Raw genomic sequence first — 18,347 nt, 5'->3', positions numbered from 1 at the left:
ATTCCATATTACTCCAGTCAAATGGCAAGTATTATAACAAACAATCCGTGCAGCCAAAAATACAGAGAAAGAGAGTTCAGATGATGGTGGGGATCTAAACTATCCCCAAAGAAACCAGTATGGAGATTTCCTAAAAAAAAAAAAACAAAAGCAAAGAAAACAACTATAAAAAGAACTTCCATATGACCTGGCTATACCACTCCTGGGTATTTATTTACTCAAAGGACTCCTGGTCAGCTGATTACAGAGAACTGTGTACATTGATGCTTCATACAGCACTGTGCAGAATAGGAAAATGTGGAACAAGTATAGGTATCCAAACACAGAGGATAGATCAAGAAAATGTCATGTATATATGTAACGGTATTTTTTTCAACCATAAGAATAAAAGAGAAAAGGAAGAAAAGCAAGGCAAGGAGGAAGAGGAAGAGTAGAAGGAGGAAAGAAAAGGGAGAAAGGGTGAGAAGCAGGAGGGGAGGAGGGGGAAGGAAAGAAAGGGAAGAGAATCAGTTGCTGCATTCTGCTTGCCTTGTCCGCTCCAACCATGCCAAGTCCCAATACAGAAACTGAAGGTCTGACATACAGTCCTGTTGAGCTCAGTCTTATATTAGGTACAATTTAGGTGACCACTAGGTCACAGCATGAGCCACCACTCTTTCCCCTATGGATGAGGGTCAACGTTATTCTTTTTAATCTATAGAACCTTTGGTGGTTCTGCCTGGCTTGTAAACTTGCCACTTCCCAGGCACACAGGTTTCCTCTTCTTCCAAATGCAAGTATGTAGTGCTGTGACTGATGCTGTGAACCTTATTTCATCTTTGTCTTTTCAGCAGTGTTTGAGATTTGGCTGCTGTGCAGGGGACATCACATTCCCCTGCTTTTGCTGGCAAGAGACTATTCCCTCTGTAGGGACCTGCCCTTTTGTTTTTGTGTGGATAACTAGGGCAGGTATCAAGTGCAAATCAGCTTCCTCTGGTACCCCTTAGAAAGATGACTCACTTCTCCCACCCAAACCTGTTGCCTGCTTTGTATTAATAGCACCCCATTGTTCTCTTACCCCATCTTCTCGGTGCTCAGCCTCCAGTTATTAAGGTTTTTTTCTTTTACTGTCTATTGTAATAGACACTGGGGGCTAAGTGCTGGCCCCAAGGCCTGGAGTCTGCACGTAGCCCCTGGGATGCTGTCCCCAAGTTAATTATGATTGGTGAATAAAGATGCCGACAGGCAATAGCTGGGTAGAAGAGATATAGATGGGGGTCAGGTTTTGCTGGCTTGCAGGAGAGAGGACCATGAGGAGGGAGGAGAAAGAAGAAGCTGCCATGGAATAAAAGAATAATGTTCAGGATGGGGGAGGAGTGCTACCATGGGAAAGCTGAGCCAGAAAAAGTGTGGCCATGTGGGCTGGCCAATTGGAGCAGTCCAGATGGAACCCATTAAGTAGTAAGTGATAATTTGGTATTCTTGATAGGAACCAAGATTCTAACAGCATGGAGAGTAGCTAGTCACCCAGTTATTGTGCTGCCTAAGGCATATTAAAAATATAAAGGCTGTGTGTGTGTTTTGCATCCAGGAACATGAATGGTCTAAGGTGGGGAAGAAACCATAGGCTGGGATTTTAATATTTTTTACTACATCCCGTGCCACTTTGTACAGTTTATTATGGATGCAGTCACAGGTTAGGATGAGGTAATAATCATGAAAAAAAGTCAAAACTGATCCTATTAATAGATTAATCCTGAATGAGGAGCCAGCTATACAGGGTATACTCATTTTCATGCAAAAACAGTATTAGCAGTATGCCTGGTTTATAACTTTTGTTTAAACCTACTCATTGCAAGCCTAATGATGTCAGATCTTTGAAACAAAGATTTTTGCAAATGTAGCTACACACTCACAAAGCATTTGAAATCCTACAGACACAGCAGCAAGATTTCATTTTCATTTAGACCCAAAAGAATGTGAGCAGCATGGAACCCTCCCTTGGGTGCTTTTGAAAGCAAAAGATACAGGAAAGACCCAAAATGTGGGGGCGAGAAGACACATTTAAATACATAAATGAAAGTTAGTAACTACCTCACCAAGCTTCCTAATCCCCATTTAATCAATTCCAGCAATTAAAAATAATGGAGCAATAAAACACTCTGGGATCTTAGGGATTTCAGTGCTGAACCATACACACTTCTGCATCCTCCCTGCTGCAGCTTACAACTTCTGTCATAGGCAGTTATTATCCAACCAAGGGCTGTTTGTGCTCTCTGTGAGACTGCCCTGTGCTCTCCTGGAAAGTAGAAAGGGGGTTTTTCCATACTGCTTATTAATCTTTTTCTTAACACAGTCTTGGGATTTTATTTCTTTATGTTTTATTATTTTACTCCTTATGTTGAAAAGTCATGCTAATGTTAACATTCATATAAACTCAGTCCACTAGGACCCATCCAGAGCACTTTTTGGAGACTCACTTCTTCAGATTTTTACTTCACTCAATGACATAGTAACTTTTATAATGATCATTTACACATGAGGGGACTGATGCACAGGGACATGGAACAGCATGGCCACGTCTGTGATAGAGCAGTGTTCATATCCACACCCTTAACTGTGTTAATCTCCTTCCTAATGAGGAGAGAGATACCAGGTGGGTTTGGTTTGGTTTGGTTTGTTTGTTTGTTTTCTTTTTTGTTTGTTTGGGTTTTTCTTTTGAGTGCTTATATAACAGTATGTTTAGCTAATTAAAAACAGTGGCCACAGCTTTTCCATTATGTTTTCAAAACCAAACTGGACTGTCACATACAAGCATCTAGACCCCATAGCTGTGTTCATTAGTCCATGTGTATTCTCTGAGGTTCCAGGACACACTGTGGCCACCACCATGCCTACTTTTCATGGCCCACACATTACAATCCCTCTGCACACACTGCTGTGTGCACAGTGTGAAGCCCTTTAGAACAGGTATCATGCTCACCTATCATGGATGGAATGATTGTCCCAACATTATCTGCCATCTGCAATTCAGGGGTAGTGCCCGTGTTAAGTGTTCTCAATAAAAAGATCTAAGCACACTGGACAGATTTTTTTTCTATATGTAGTTTAACAGATCAGAATGATCTAGTAAATAAATGTTATACTCACTCTCAAATGTTGAGTGACAACCAGGCAGGAGAATAAGGGAATTAAAATAGACTATGGTAAAGCCCCTAACTCCAGGAGCCTAGCCTTAGATCAATGTTACAGTCATTTTAATTTTTGCATAACATGGTTAACTTTATCCTTTAAAGGAATTTGTGGTATTAAAAAAAAGAAAACAAAATTCATCATTCTTTTAAATAATTCTGCAAAATCAGAAAGCAGCAGCAGCCTTCCTCTGAGAAAGGATGGAGTCCTGTTCCTAAGTGTCCACCCCAATAAGGAGCATATTATCATCTACTACAAAGCTAGAATGTTGGCACATGACACCTGTGAAATCATCCAAGGATGATCGTCCAGATTAAATTCTGGTGGCCATTCTTCCCAGCACATAATTTCAGGAAGAAGAGAGATCAAATTTCAGCTGTCTTAGGAAGACCTGGTCCTCTTATGTCTGAGTAGGGAAATATGATCAGAGATCAGGAGATGTGACAAGGAAACTTAGGTACTGGCCTTCACTGACGTCTCTGGGAGATAGTGCGGGTTCCTCAGCTTGGTTGTGATGTAGAAGCGGAAGTCGGGAGCATACTCAATTGTGGAGTCTCCAAGCCGAATGCATGTGCTCCCACCCTGCTTGAAGGTCTGCTTCAACAAAAGAGGCTCTAGAATTGGGTCCAGTTCTTCTCCCACATTTTCTAGCAACACTAAAGGCAGAAAAAAATATTCCATCATACTTAAAATATTAACTAAAACATCCAGTGCTCCAGTTCTTTCAACTCTCCAGATTGTTTCTGTTCCAGTAGCTACCTATTTGCATCTTCAATGAGTACAGAGAGATGATGTCATAAAAACATTGCCTGCTGTGGGAAGGATCATGAGTAGATCTACATGGCCTCTCCACTTGCTTCTACTTCTATACCTGTTAGCCAAACAGCCTGGCTTGATGGTCTCCACCTGGGACTCACTGTGTCTAGGCATGATGGCTGAGAAAACACATTTTTTGGAACTATTTCAGTGTTCACTGAATTTTTATTACAAAAATAACTCATATCTGGAAACACAGGGAATTATAAGAAGAAATTGGGCAACTACCTCTAATCAGATTTTCTTTATCTTTCTCTCCTCTGTTAAATAGCTTAGGTTGACATATGTAAATTGATTGAAAATGATACAAAACTTCATATAACATAATTACCTAATGAATAATTCTCAGTTTAAATTTTCTATCAATTTCTCTATACTTGCTTAAGATGAAACACATATCAATTTCTGTCCTAGTTATTTTGCATGACATTATAACACAATTATCCTATGTTATTAAAATTAACAAACATATTACTGTTATCTTTTAAACAGTGGTGTGATTTAATAGTATTATATTTGGATATTTTTCTATTCTAAGACATAAGTATCACTCTAAACAAAACTTAGCATTTCAGAATATTTTCTTTTGATGTCATTCTCGAAAGGACCAGAGACAAATGATCCGTAACAGTGTTAAACTCCTAGTGCATTTGCTAAGTTAAAGTGTTAAACAATGGGGCTTAAATCTCTGACACAGGCAATTCTCAATTCACGTACCTGGTAAGTGTCACTTGAAGGAATGAGGATAATCCCAGCTGGAAAGAGTGGCCTCAGGACTGAGGGACTGGTAGATGTTTGCACTACACCTGCAGACATATTCTTCCCTTCCCTGGTTACTCATGGCTGAATGAATTTCTACAACTACCTCCCTACCCATTCCTCCACTGCCGGGATCTTGGCCAACAGAAACACAGAAGGTAACTTTTAAGAACTCATTTTCACTTTCTTCTCAGTTACTTTTATAGTTAAAAAAATTAATACACCATAATGAATAACTATGCTAATTTTCCACTGACTAAGTTATTCTTTTCCCACTATTATTGATGACTCTGTGAATATTGTTTTTCCTAAAAGTCTGTTCCTGATTCTGTTCATGCCGGTCCTAGAAGTGAATGCACAGCCAATTTTTTGAGACACTTTAAGTCACATTACAAACTACTTTCCTGAAAAGCTGTGAGACAGAGCTTCAGGAGGACACTCACTTCACTGCTGATAGGCCTATCTGTAAAATGCTTGATACAAAGCAAGGGAGGGGGATGCTGACAGTTAAGACAGGAAAACCCAGGAAGGTCTAGATAAGATGCTATCTCTCCGATTTCAATGGAGAGTGTCAATGATCTGTGTAGATTAACTTCATCTCAGCCATGTTTAATTATCATACTATATATACTTTATTGATTGATACAGTAAATGCAGGTACACCTAGACTTTCCACATCATCAGTTGTCAAACTTTTTAAATAACAGACTCTTTAATTTTTTTTCTTAAAGTGAGTCTTATTTTAAAACTCAATACAACAAAAGAAGAGGGAGACATGGCTCTCATTGAAGCAGAGGCAGGGGGATGAGGTTGGCAAAACTTTCTGTCTCCACCCAGGCTACATGTGAAGAATAAGGAATTTAAAGTCCTGAATACTTTTTAAATACCCTGAATAGGCCAGTACCGAAAGATAACTTCTCAAGCAGAAGGAGCTTTAACTATTTATGTTTTCAAACTTCTTCTTCTTCTTCTTCTTCTTCTTCTTCTTCTTCTTCTTCTTCTTCTTCTTCTTCTTCTTCTTCCTCCTCCTCCTCCTCCTCCTCCTCCTCCTCCTCCTCCTCCTCCTCTTCCTCCTCCTCCTCCTCCTTCTCCTCCTCCTCCTCTTCCTCCTCCTCCTCCTCCTCCTTCTTCTTTTTGGGCTATTTGACATAAATTAAATGAATCACAGGTCTCAAGTTTTATTTCCTTTCATTCCCCTCTTCTTCTACTAAGTAATGCTAATCTTAGAATTTTAGAAGTCTATATCTCTATGTGGAGAATAGAAATCATTCTCTTCTTCTATCTTAACTATAGGTTGGTGTTGACGCTGGATACGAGCCCCCAGCTGTACTGTATTTACTTTATCTTTAACATGGGCCAAAGGTTAAGAACAAAAACAGAACTAGGCAGGGACCCTTCTAGTGAGGCTTGAGGGTCTGGGCATGATGTAGGTGTATGTGGATCAGATTTCTGGATGGAACTGGTGAGATGTCTTTTGTGGTACCCGGCTCATTCGCTGTAGCCAATTGTGACCAGACTTTTTTCTGCACCACCTGCAATCCTTTTAACTTAGCATTCAGATAATTATTACAACAACATGTAGGTTTAAACACATCATTTAAGACAGTGATGGGCATGGGGAAGGAGCACCAAGTCTGCACCAGTCTCTTTTAGAATTCTATTAATCTTTTCTACCTGTCCTGAGCTTTGGAGCCTGTATGCACAATGTAACTTCTAACTAATCTCTAATATCTTGGCCAGTCCCTGATTTACCTGGGCAACAAAGGCAGGTCCATTACCTCGGGAAGATTTCTTCTAGGATCTCCTTGGCTATCACATTCGCCATCTCAGTTCTGGTAGGAAAAGCTTCTATCCACCTTGAAAAGGTGTCTATAAACACTAATAAGTACTTGTTGCCATATCTAGCTGGCTTAATTTCTGTAAATTCTACCTCGTCATAGCAGAGGCCTTGCAGCTTTTGACTATTTCTTCTGCCAAGTCAGTGAGTCCTGTAACATAGTAGTCAAAGGACCTTTTAATTTCTTGGCCCCCACGTGGGTCAAATAATGTCCATAACTTGATAGTGCTCAGGGGTGTATCTAAAGCTGGTCTCTCTGACATAATAATCTTTAGGCTCCTTGACTGCCAGGATCATTGTTCTTTGGGCCGCTTGTTTGGCGGTTAGATTTGCCATCTGATTTCCTTTAGCCACAGCATCTTAGGTCGTTCTCTGCAGATGTCAGACCTCTTTGTATCAAAGTCACAAGTTCAGCTTTTTGGGCCGACGTCCCTTCAGGGAGGCTGCTGGCCTAGATCACTTTCTGTCCACCACCGCACTGCTGTCCCCGCCTTCTGCTTACCTTCAACCTCAAGGCTACTGCCATCGGTGTACCAGCTCGAACTCTCAGGCTAAGGCTGATCTGATCCTTCAGATCATTTCAAGTTCCAGTTTCTTCTGCCAGAATGTCAGTGCAGTGATGAGTAGGTGAAGTCTTGGGTAGTAGGGTAGAGAGATTGAGGACAGCAGGTGGAGCGAAAGTCACTCGTTCAGTCAACAAGAAAGCTCTGATAATGTGTCACAGGAGCGTTGGTCGTCATCCATCAGTCAGGGGGCTTTCGGATAATGCTTTCAAGAGTGTGGGTGCCACTACAGTTATTTGCTGTGCCAGAGTGAGCTTATCAGCATCCTTGACAAGCAGAGCTATGGTAGCAATAGCTTTCAGGCAAGAAAACCACCCGCTGGCAACAGGGTCTAACTTCTTGGATAGGTAAGCCACTGGCCTTTTTCAAAGTCCCAAAGTCTGAGTAAGGACTCCTCTGGCAACCCCTGATCTCTCTTCCACATAAAGAGTGAAAGGCTTGGTTAGGTCAGGCAAAGGCTGGCCATCAGTAGGGCCATTTTCAATTCTCTAAAGGCTTTCTGGTGATCTGGGGTCCACAAAAACACTTCCCCTTCCTTGGTTAGGGTGTATAACAGGCAGCTAAAGTTGCCAACCCAGGTATCCAGAGCCTGCAGAAACCAAGGGTACCCAAGAATTCTCTTACTTGCCTTGGTGTAGTTACAGTCTTTTTCTGGCCTTTAGCCACTGTTTTCCACCTCGAAGGGTGTATCTCAAATAGATAACTTGAGTCTGACACAGCTGAGCCTTTTTAGCTGAGGCTCGGTCTTCTGTTGCCCAGGTTTCCTATCTAGATCCTGTCTTTTCTTTCTCTCCTACCACTGTGTCCAAGTTTCTAGTCAAATTTCTCTCTTGTCTATGATCCCTCTTGTCTTCTCTTTCTTCTGCCTCTTCTCTCTCTCTCTCTCTCTCTCTCTCTCTCTCTCTCTCTCTCGTAATACGCCTTCTCTGCCTCTTACTTACTGGTTCTACTCTAAATATTTCTCATTTGGGGTATCTCTCTCATCTCGGACCTCTCTAATCTCTTTTATCTCTATTTTCACTAGTATCTATCTCTCCTGAGTCTGCTGGAGGTTTGCTCTTCCTTACAGTCTAAGCTCACCTTTTTCTAGACCTCTATACACATTTGTCAGAGCCTGGTGATTAGACTCGTAGGTGCTCCTTACCTGGGACAGAAATTTTAAGTGGGGCAGATGTCTTCCTCACTGGTTAGCAGCTTAGGGCTGTGCTGTCCTAGAAGAGAAAACACATGGGGCAGGGAAAGGAAGGCAGCTCTCACAGCTGGCTGCACTGGACCAACTCGGGGAGGGGGGGGGGGGGAGGCAGAGGAGGTGGCGACTCTAGTCGGCCTTTACCCAGCAGGCATCATGGCAGCTCTAGGAAGCCAGGTGGGGCCGCCTCTCTTTCTTTTCTTGCCCGTCCCGCAGGCGGTGAAATCTGTGGTGGTAGTGGTGGGGAGGGCATCCCAAGGAAACCTCCGCATCAGTGTTCCCCCCTGGGCCATGTTTTCCCACGTGGCACCTCATCTCTGCCTTGGCTGCTGCTGCCGAAGCCGGAAGTTCTCAGTCTGGCCCTGCTGCTGTGTGCGGCCAGGGATGCATGCCAAGTTGTTTTTCTTAACTATCACTGACAAATTCTGTCCTAACATCAGTCCAAGTCCACAGTCGGCACCATACACACAGTCTGTCCCATGACGAAATCACAAACACAAACAAGACAGCAACAGAAAAGAAAAACCACCAGTATCTAAGCACACTCATTCCTCACTCTGCCAGATGTAAACCAAGGCACGAGGTGTGACTCGAACCCAGGATCTCGGAACCCTCTTTTTTTTCTTCTTTCTCTTCTTTCTCCTCCTCCTCCTCCTCCTTCTTTTTCTTCTTTTCCTTCTCTTCTTTTTCTTCCTTTCCTTCTCTTCTTCTTTTTCTTCTTCTCCTTCTCTTCTTCTCCTTCTCTTCTCCTCTTCTTCTCCTTCTCTTCTTTCTTCTCCCTCTCTTCTCTTCTTCTCCCTCTCTTCTCTTCTTCTCCCTCTCTTCTCTTCTTCTCCCTCTCCCTCTCTTCTTCTCCTTCCTCTCCCTCTCCCTCTCTCCCTCTCCTTCTCCCCCTCCCCCTCCCTCTCCCTCTTCCTGTCTCCTCTCCCTCTGCCCCTCTCCCTCCTCCTCTCCCCCTCTCCCTCTCCTCCTTCTTCCCCTTCCTTCTCCTTCCCCTTCCTTCCCCTTCCTCTTCCCCTTCCTTCTCCTTCCCCTTCCTTCCCCTTCCCCTTCTTCCCCTTTCCACTTTTCCCTTGCCCCATTCCCCTCTTTCTTTCCCCCTTCCCCTCCTTCTCCTCCTCCTCCTCCTCCTCCTCCTCCTCCTCCTCCTCCTCCTCCTCCTCCTCCTCCTCCTCTTCTTCTTCTTCTTCTTCTTCTTCTTCTTCTTCTTCTTCTTCTTCTTCTTCTTCTTCTTCTTCTTCTTCTTCTTCCTTCCCCTTCTCCTCCTCCTCTTCTCCTTCTCCTTCCCCTGCTTCTTCTCCCCCTCCTCCTCCTCCTCCTCCTTCTTTTTTGGTTTGGTTTTTTCAAGACAGGGTTTCTCTGTATAGCCCTTGCTGGCCTCAAACTCACTTTGTAAACCAGGATGGCCTTGAACTCAGAAATCTGCCTGCCTATCCCTCCCAAGTGCTGGGATTAAAGGTGTGAGCCGCCACCGCCTGGCTTCACATGCCTTCTTAATAAATGACATGGTAAGAGCTACAGTGGGATTCCAACTTTTGTTGATAAAACACAGAACCTTATTTAAGTCCGGTGCACAGCATATAAGAAACATCTTTAAGGGTTTGTGCAATGTTGCTCACCCCACCCTGTACATTGTGACCTGTAGTCCTCTGTTCTCTCCTGTTGCATCTCACTGATGGATGTTTAAGATACCCAAAGTAGTCTTTCTCTCCCATGATTAGGATGCATAATTTCAAAAGCATTAGATAGTTCACCTCTATTACCTGCCCTACAATTATGAAATTTAAAAATCAAAATCTATAACCAAGATTCAAAAAAAATGTCAAGAATGACAAGCAGATGGACCATTTTACTTTCATCATACCAAACATTTTAATATTTTAATTAATTAATTAATTAATTAATTTCAATTGCTTGAAGAACTTAAAGTGACAATTCTGTCTAGAAATTCTCTCTGGTATTTCTGAATTCACACAGAGCATCACCTATGGCTTTTTCATTATGTTTTAAGATATTATAAGTGAGCCACTTATCACATTCTGAAAGATCCTCAGTAATTAAAAAAGCCAACACAAGCTATACCACTGACAAACCCTATGGACTGAGCAGCCATCTGACACTAATTATACAATAAATAATAAGTGATTTCTCCCTCACATTACACAGCTAATGTGTAGGTGAGGAAACTGAGTCATTGAACTAAACACTGAATGGCAAAGGCAGAGACTCTGGATCCAGAACTAAGGGGCCAACCAGGAATACCACTCTGGTCCTTATGTAAGAGACAATCAGTTCACTGGTCCTCCTGTGAGAGATTCTCACTTTCTGTCTTTATTATGTTAATACATGAATGATTCTGAAATCACACAAGCAATATATTTGAAGAGTAGAGATTATGGCTCCCTTTTTGTGTAGCTCCTACATCACCACAATACAAGTTATTCTATGTCATACTGAAGTAACTATAAATAATGTACTGTACACTGTTGTAAAAAGTTAGAAGGACTTTGAATTTTTTACCATATAAAATGATGTTTGAGGATATAAATATGTTTTCCAAGGTTTGAAAGAATGTATGTGTATGAAAATTGCATGGCATAGCATAATTGTGTACATTTATGTGTCAATTTAATGTGAATTTAAAAGTTTAAAATTCAAAAATAGCATAGAAAGAAATATCACATGTGTGTTTGCATGTCTGTGGACAAAGTCTTAAAAAGAAATTTAGAGTTATTTTCATTTCACGCTTACACTAAAATCCTAAAATTATAATTAAAACTTGAAACCAAACTTATTACTAACAAATAAACATAGATGTTATGGGACTGCCAGCATGCTTGTTATGTCCTTTGGAGCTATACAGCTCTTACAGCAAGAGGGACCTGAGGAACTTCTTCTGGAGCCACATATGCTATAGTTTCATAAGTGCTTGTCTTTATTTGGCTAAGTTTGATAAGCCACACAGATTTAAAATAGGACCCAATTAGTGCAGACTACAAACACAATGCATTTTGTTTTGGCAAGTGTGCCACCTGCTCAAGACCTTAATTTAAGACAATTCTTGTCATTTTTCTAATCTCTCCATTGCAAATGCCAGATGATAGTTAGACATGCAAAATCTGCTCAAGTTCCCTGGCACTTTTGTAGCATAATTCAAGAAGAAACAGAAAATGAAACTAACTGTTGTATTCAACTATGCTTGGCATAGCATTATTAAGTAGACACTTTAACTGTAGAAGATTAATAATGAAAACTGAAGAAAAGCAGGTAGATACAAATTAAAACAGCCAACTTAGAGGCAGCCCCACAACTGTACTTTGTAACTCCCTGTCTTCTAGAGGTTTACTGTCTGGAAGGTCCTCATTTGATTATTAATAAGTAATGAGAGTTCAGCCAGGTCATCACTTAATAAACCAGGTGGAGGCGGGGCACACCTTTAACCCCAACACTCAGGAGGCAGAAGAGGGTAGATCTTTGAGTTCAAGGACATCCTGCTCTACAGTTCTAGGACAAGAGTTCTAGGACATTCAGAGCTACACAGAGAAACCCTGTCTTGAAAAAGCCACGAAAAATACCCAAAAAACAAAACAGCAAGCCTGACACAGATGCTTTCAAATCACAGTTACAAAGTGTGTGCTTATTGTGCTCTATCTGGGCATTTCCACACCTGCACTTGTTACTCATCTTACATACCAGGAGTTCCAAACTGGATACAGTTTTCCAGAGTTCTGACATAGTCAGGGTCACTTAGTTTAATGAGCTGAAGGCTATTGGTTTTCTCCATGTTCTTGATCCACTTATTAGCCTGACCTTGAGGGTCTATCATCAGAGGCCACCTTCTTGCATTCCTGAAACAGAGAAGAGATAATTCTGGTTGGACCATAATTAGTCTAACATGACTGCACTAGTCGGTCTCAGATGACTCTAAGTTTAGCCTTTGTTAGGAATATTTTACTCCTCCAGTGATGAAAAATGATTTTCTTGACATAGGCATATTTAGTCTGAGCAAACTAATAGAAAAACTGCCAAGGCCATTTCACAAAGTTGAAATGAATCATTTAACTCCTTTTGGAATATTACAATCTCTAAATTTTAAATTACATGCTATATAATACATTCAGTTATTGTAAAATATGCTCCAATGAGACTCTACTTTCTACATAGATTTGTTATCAATTAATCCTTTGACCTAACCAGCTTAGTTCATTTCCTTAGGTCTGTGTGTTTCTGTGTGTTGATGTTTGTACAAGAGAAAAAAATTGATTCATTCCTCGTCTCTCTCTCTCTCTCTCTCTCTCTCCCTGCCACATCTCCCTCTTCCCCCTCAAGTTTCCCTCCTCCCATATCCATTTCCCCTGTCATCTCCCTCTCCATCCCCTCTCTTTTCATCTCCCTCTCTCTCCCCTTCATCTTCCTCTCTCTCCTCCCATCTTATCCTTCATCTATTTCTTTCCCTCTCCCTCTTTAGTAGAGTTATAATGATCTAAGAAAAATGAACAGCATAGCTTTCTATCATCAAACTTCTATAGTAGTTGTCAACACTGTAGATTATAACCATGGACCCATCTTTGTTTCAAACACTTAAACATTTAATGTCATCTATGTAACTCATTGTATACTTGCCTTGTGATTGTGAGCTTCCTAAGTGCAGAAATGAACTTGCTGAAGGTCAAGATTCATTCCATGAGAAAACTCTACCTACTGATTTATCCCCACTGAAAAATGTCAAAAGCAAGAGCAACAACAATCAGGACTCACCTTATGTGTAGAAATGGGGAATCAGAAGTTATCCAGTATCTGATACATTTTTGAGAGATGTAGTCATGTAGCTTTCTGTTTTGTGTGAATGTAATCAGTGCTTAGTGTTTCAATAAACACTGGCCAGAACTGTGGCCAATGTCTTTTAAGAGAAAGCACAGAAAATTCATGCAGAACGGGAAGGGCAGTAGGGGAAAATGGGAAAGGATTGGGGGGAAGAAAATAGGAATGGAATAGGACAGTATTAAATTGACTCCTATAATAATATGAATCTAGAATGTCATTGGATAATTTATTTCCCAAAATTGAATGTAATCAGACCAAAGAATAGTATGATATCTTAGATAAAAGTAATAAGAAGAGAACTGTATGCTTCAGAAAATGAATGGATATGAAAGTAAATTATAAAGAAATAAGATTATAACTATGTAAAGGTTTTCAGACTGTCACATTTTGGAAATATTTTTAAGTTTGGAGAAATGTGTGTTAAGTGGCATTTAGACTTCTCCAGAGAAGCTGAGCAACTTCCTCATTGTTCGGCTGTACCCTCTCCAGTTATTTTAGCCATGATAACCAGGTTCATCCTGTTTCTTTGTCCAAAATGTACTTCTTCCCAATCTTTTCATGTCTAAGTTCTACTCATGTTTCAAGGTCAGCTCAAAGGCCATATAGACCACAGAGCCTTTCCAGACCTCTTATCTCTTGGAATCTCTCTAACAGTTCATCCTCATTACATTTATGATACACTTACAGAATGGTGATATACTATTACAGAACTTCTATGATTTCTTTTTTTTTTTTGTAATTGGATATTTTCTTTATTTACATTTCAAATGTTATCCCCTTTCCTAGTTTCCCCTCTGAATATCTGCTATCCCCTCCCACCTCTCCCTGCTCCCCAACCCACCCACTGTTATCCCCAGTCCTGGCATTCCCCTATACTGGGGCATAGAACCTTCACAGGACCAAGGGCCTCTCCTCCCATTGATGACAGACTAGGCCATTCTCATCTACATATACAGTTGTAACCACAAGTTCCACCATGTGTTTTCCTTGATTAGTGGTTTATTTCCAAGGAGTTCAGGGGGTACTGGCTAGTTCATATTGATGTTCCTCCTATGGGGCTTCAGACCCCTTCAGCTCTTTGGGTACTTTCTCTAGCTCCTTCATTGGGGACCTTGTGCTCCATCCAATGGATGATTGTAAACATCCACTTCTATATTTGCCAGGTACTGGCAGAGGCCCTCAGGAGACAGCTATATCAGGCTCATGTTGGCAGGCTCTTGTTGGCATCTGCCATAGTTTCTGGTTTTTGTGGTTGTTTATGGGATGGATCCCCAAGTGGGGCAGTCTCTGGATAGTCATTCCTCCACTCTCTGCTCTGAACTTAGTCTGTGTAACTCCTTCCATGGGTATTTTGTTCCCAATACTAGGAAGGATTCTGAGCTTCTGGGCTAGTATTCACTTATCAGTGAGTGCATATCATATGTGTTCTTTTGCGAATGGGTTACCTCATTCAAGATAATATCCGCCAAATCCATCCATTTGTCTAAGAAATTTATGAATTCATTGTTTTTAATAGCTGAGTAGTACTCCACTGTGTAAATGTACCACATTTTCTGTATCCATTCCTCTGTTGAGTCATCTGGGTTCTTTCCAGCTTCTTTCTATTATAAATAAGGCTGCTGTGAACATAGAGGAGCATGTGTCCTTATTACAAGTTGGAGCATCATCTGGGTATATGCCCAGGAGTGGTATTCCTGGATCTTCTAGTAGAACTATGTCCAGTATTCTGAGGAACCAGCAAACTGATTTCCAGAGTGGTTGTACCAGCTTGCAGTCTCACCAAAAAATGGAGGGGTGTTTCTCTTTCTCCACGTCCTTACCAGTATCTGCTGTCACCTAAATTTTAAATCTTAGCCATTCTGAATGGTGTGAGGTAGAATCTCAGGGTTGTTTTGATTTGTATTTCCCTGATGATTAAGGATGTTGAACATTTCTTTTAGGTGCTTCTCAGCCACTTGGTATTTTTCAGTTTGAGAATTCTCTGTTTAGCTCTATACCCCATTTTTTAATAGGGTTATTTGGTTTTCTGGAGTCCAACTTCTGAGTTCTTTATATATATTGGATATTAGCCCCCTATCTGATTTAGGATTAGTAAAGATTTTTTCCCAATGTGATGCTTCCCTTTTGGTCTTATTGACAGTGACCTTTGCTTACAGAAGCTTTGCAATTTTATGAACTCCCATTTGTTGATTCTTGATATAACACAAGCCTTTGCTGTTCTGTACAGAAATCTTTTCCCTGTGCCCATATCTTCGAGGCTCTTCCTCAGTTTCTCCTCTATAAGTTTCACTCTCTCTGGTTTTATGTGGAGTTCTTTGATCCACTTAGATTTAAGCTTTGTACAAGTAGATAAGAATGGATCAATTCAAATTCTTCTACTCATTAACCTCCAGTTGAGCCAGAACCATATGTTGAAGATGCTGTCTTCTTTCCACTGGATGGTTTTAGCTCCTTTGTCAAAGATCAAGTGGCCATAGGTGTGTGGCTTCATTTCTGGGTCTTCAGTTCTGTTCCACTGATCTACCTGTCTGTCAGTGTATCAGTACCATGCTGTTATCACAATTGCTCTGTAGTACAGCTTGAGGTCAAGGATGGTCATTCCACCAGAGGTTCTTTTATTGTTGAGAATAGTTTTTGCTATCGTAGGATTTTTGTTAATCCAGATGAATTTGCAAATTGCCCCTTGCAACTCTATGAAGAAATTAGTTGGAATTTTGATGGGGGTTGCATTGAATTAGTAGATTGCTTTCAGCAAGATAGCCATATTTACTATATTAATCCTGCCAATCCATGAGCATGGGAGATCTTTCCATCTTCTGAGATCTTCAATTTCTTTCTTCAGAGACTTGAAGTTCTTATCATACAGATCTTTCACTTCCTTTGTTAGATTCACACCAAGGTATTTTATATTATTTGTGACTATTGTGAAGGGTGTTGTTTCCATAATTTCTTTTTCATCCTGTGTATCCTTTGTGTAGAGAAAGGCCACTGATTTGTTTGAGTTAATTTTATATCCAGCTACTTCACTGATGCTGTTTATCAGGTTTAGGAGTTCTTTGATGGAATTTTGGCATCACTTAAGTGTATTATCATCTGCAAATAGTGATATTTTGACTTCTTCCTTTCCAATTTGTATCCCCTTGATCTCCTTTTGTTGTCTAATTGCTCTGGCTAGGACTTTAATTACTATATTAAATAGGTAGGGAGAGAATGGGTAGCCTTGTGTAGTCCCTGATTTTAGTGGGATTGCTTCCAGTTTCTCACCATTTAGTTTGATGTTGACTACTGGTTTGCTGTAGATTGCTTTTATTATGTTTAGGTATGGGCCTTGAATTCCTGATCTTTCCAAGACTTTTATTGTGAAGTGGTGTTGGACTTTGGCAAATGGTTTCTCAGCATCTAATGAGATGATCATGTGGTTTTTGTCTTTGAATTTGTTTATATAGTGAATTACATTGATGGATTTCCATATTTTGAAACATCCTTGCATTCCTGGGATGAACCCAAGTTGATTATGATGTATGTTTGTTTTGATGTGTTCTTGGATTCAGTTTGTGATAATTTTATTGAGTATTTTTGAAATCGATATTCATAAGGGAAATTTGTCTAAAGTTCTCTTTCCTTGTTGAGTATTTGGGTGGTTTATGTATCAGAATAATTGTGGCTTCATAGAATGAATTGGGTAGAGTACCTTTTGTTTCTATTTTATGGAAGAGTTTGAGGAGTACTGGAACTAGGTCCTCCTTGAAGGTCTGATAGAACTTTGCACTAAACCCATCTGATCCTGGGCTTTTTTGCATGGAAACTATTAACAGAAACAGTCGTTTCTATTTCTTTAGGGGATATGAAACTGTTTAGATCTTTAACCTGATCCTGATTTAACTTTGGTACCTGGTATCTGTCTAGAAAATTGTCCATTTCATCCACGTTTTCCAGCTTTGTTGAGTGTAGGCTTTCTGTAGTAGGATCTGATGATGTTTTGGATTTCCTCAGATTCTTTTGTTATATCTCACTTTTCATTTCTGATTTTGTTAATTAGGATACTGTCCCTGTACCTTCTAGTTAGTCTGGCTAGGGGTATATCTATCTTGTTGATTTTTCTCAAAGAAACAACTCCTGGTTTGGTTGATTCTTTAGATAGTTCTTTTTGTTTCTACTTGGTTGATTTCAGCCCTGAGTTTGATTATGTCCTGCCTTCTATTCCTCTTTGGTGAATTTGCTACCTTTTGTTCTAGAGCGTTTAGGTGTGCTTTCAAGCTGCTAGTGTATGCTCGATCCAGCTTCTTTTTGGAGGCACTCAGAGCTATCAGTTTTCCTCCAAGGAATGCTTGCATTGTGTCTCATAGATTTTGGTATGTTGTAGCTTCATTTTCTTTAAACTCTAAAAATTATTTAATTTTATTCTTTATTTCTTCCTTGACCAAGTTATCATTGAGAAGAGTGTTGTTCAGCTTCCACTTCAACGTTGGCTTTCTATGATTTATGCTGTTATTGAAGATCAGCCTTAGTCCGTGGTGATCTAATAGGACACATGGGATTCTTTCAGTATTTTTGTATCTGATGAGGCCTGTTTGGTGACCAATTATATGGTCAATTTTGGAGAAGCTACCATGAGGTGCTGAGAAGAAGGTATATTCTTTTTTGTCTTAGGATGAAATATTTTATAGATATCAATTAAATCTATTTGGTTCATAACTTCTCTTAGTTTCACAGTGTCTATGTTTAATTTCTGTTTCCATAATCTGTCCATTGATGAGAGTGAAGTGTTGAATTCTCCCACTGTTATTGTGTGAGGTGTAATGTGTGCTTTTAGTTCTAGCAAATTTTCTTTAATGAATGTGGATGCCCTCGCATTTGAAGTATAGATGTTCAGAATTAAGAGTTCAACTTGGTAAATTTTACCTTTGATGAGTAAGAAGTGTCCCTCCTTATCTTTTCTGAGAACTTAAGGTTGAACATCGATTTTATTCAATATTAGAAAAGCTACTCCAGCTTTTTTCTTGGGATCATTTGCTTGGAAAATTGTTTTCCAGCCCTTTACTCTAAGGTAGTGTCTATTTTTGTCCCTGAGGTGGGTTTCCTGTATGCAGCAAAAAGTTGGGTCCTGTTTCCATAACCAGTCTGTTAGTCTATGTCGTTTTATTCGGGAATTGAGTCTATTGATATTAAGAGATAGTAAGGAAAAGTC

At 40.3% G+C, this 18,347-nt stretch overlaps 1 protein-coding gene across 25 annotated transcripts in view; it reads right to left on the bottom strand.

The window, feature by feature from the left end:
- Nucleotides 1–18,347, bottom strand: part of Dnah7b (dynein, axonemal, heavy chain 7B) — a 307,481-nt gene that overhangs the window by 92,764 nt on the left and 196,370 nt on the right. For 24 of the 25 annotated variants that reach the window (XR_003954985.1, XR_003954980.1, XR_373250.4 and 21 more), the window contains 2 exons: nucleotides 12,029–12,183; nucleotides 3,637–3,827 (listed from right to left, as the gene is read on the bottom strand). Coding sequence is in view for 22 of the 25 variants with exons in the window: in XM_011238490.3 (XP_011236792.1) it covers nucleotides 3,637–3,827; nucleotides 12,029–12,183 (346 nt within the window). In the remaining 3 variants the exon portion in view is untranslated. Of the gene's footprint in view, nucleotides 1–3,636; nucleotides 3,828–8,290; nucleotides 8,358–12,028; nucleotides 12,184–18,347 lie in introns of those variants that run through there. The other variant, XM_011238494.3, reaches the window with a different exon arrangement.

The sequence above is a fragment of the Mus musculus genome, chromosome 1 (assembly GCF_000001635.26).
Source record: "Mus musculus strain C57BL/6J chromosome 1, GRCm38.p6 C57BL/6J".
In the NCBI taxonomy this organism is placed as follows: Eukaryota; Metazoa; Chordata; class Mammalia; order Rodentia; family Muridae; genus Mus; species Mus musculus.
This window is presented reverse-complemented; position numbering and strand designations above follow the sequence as displayed.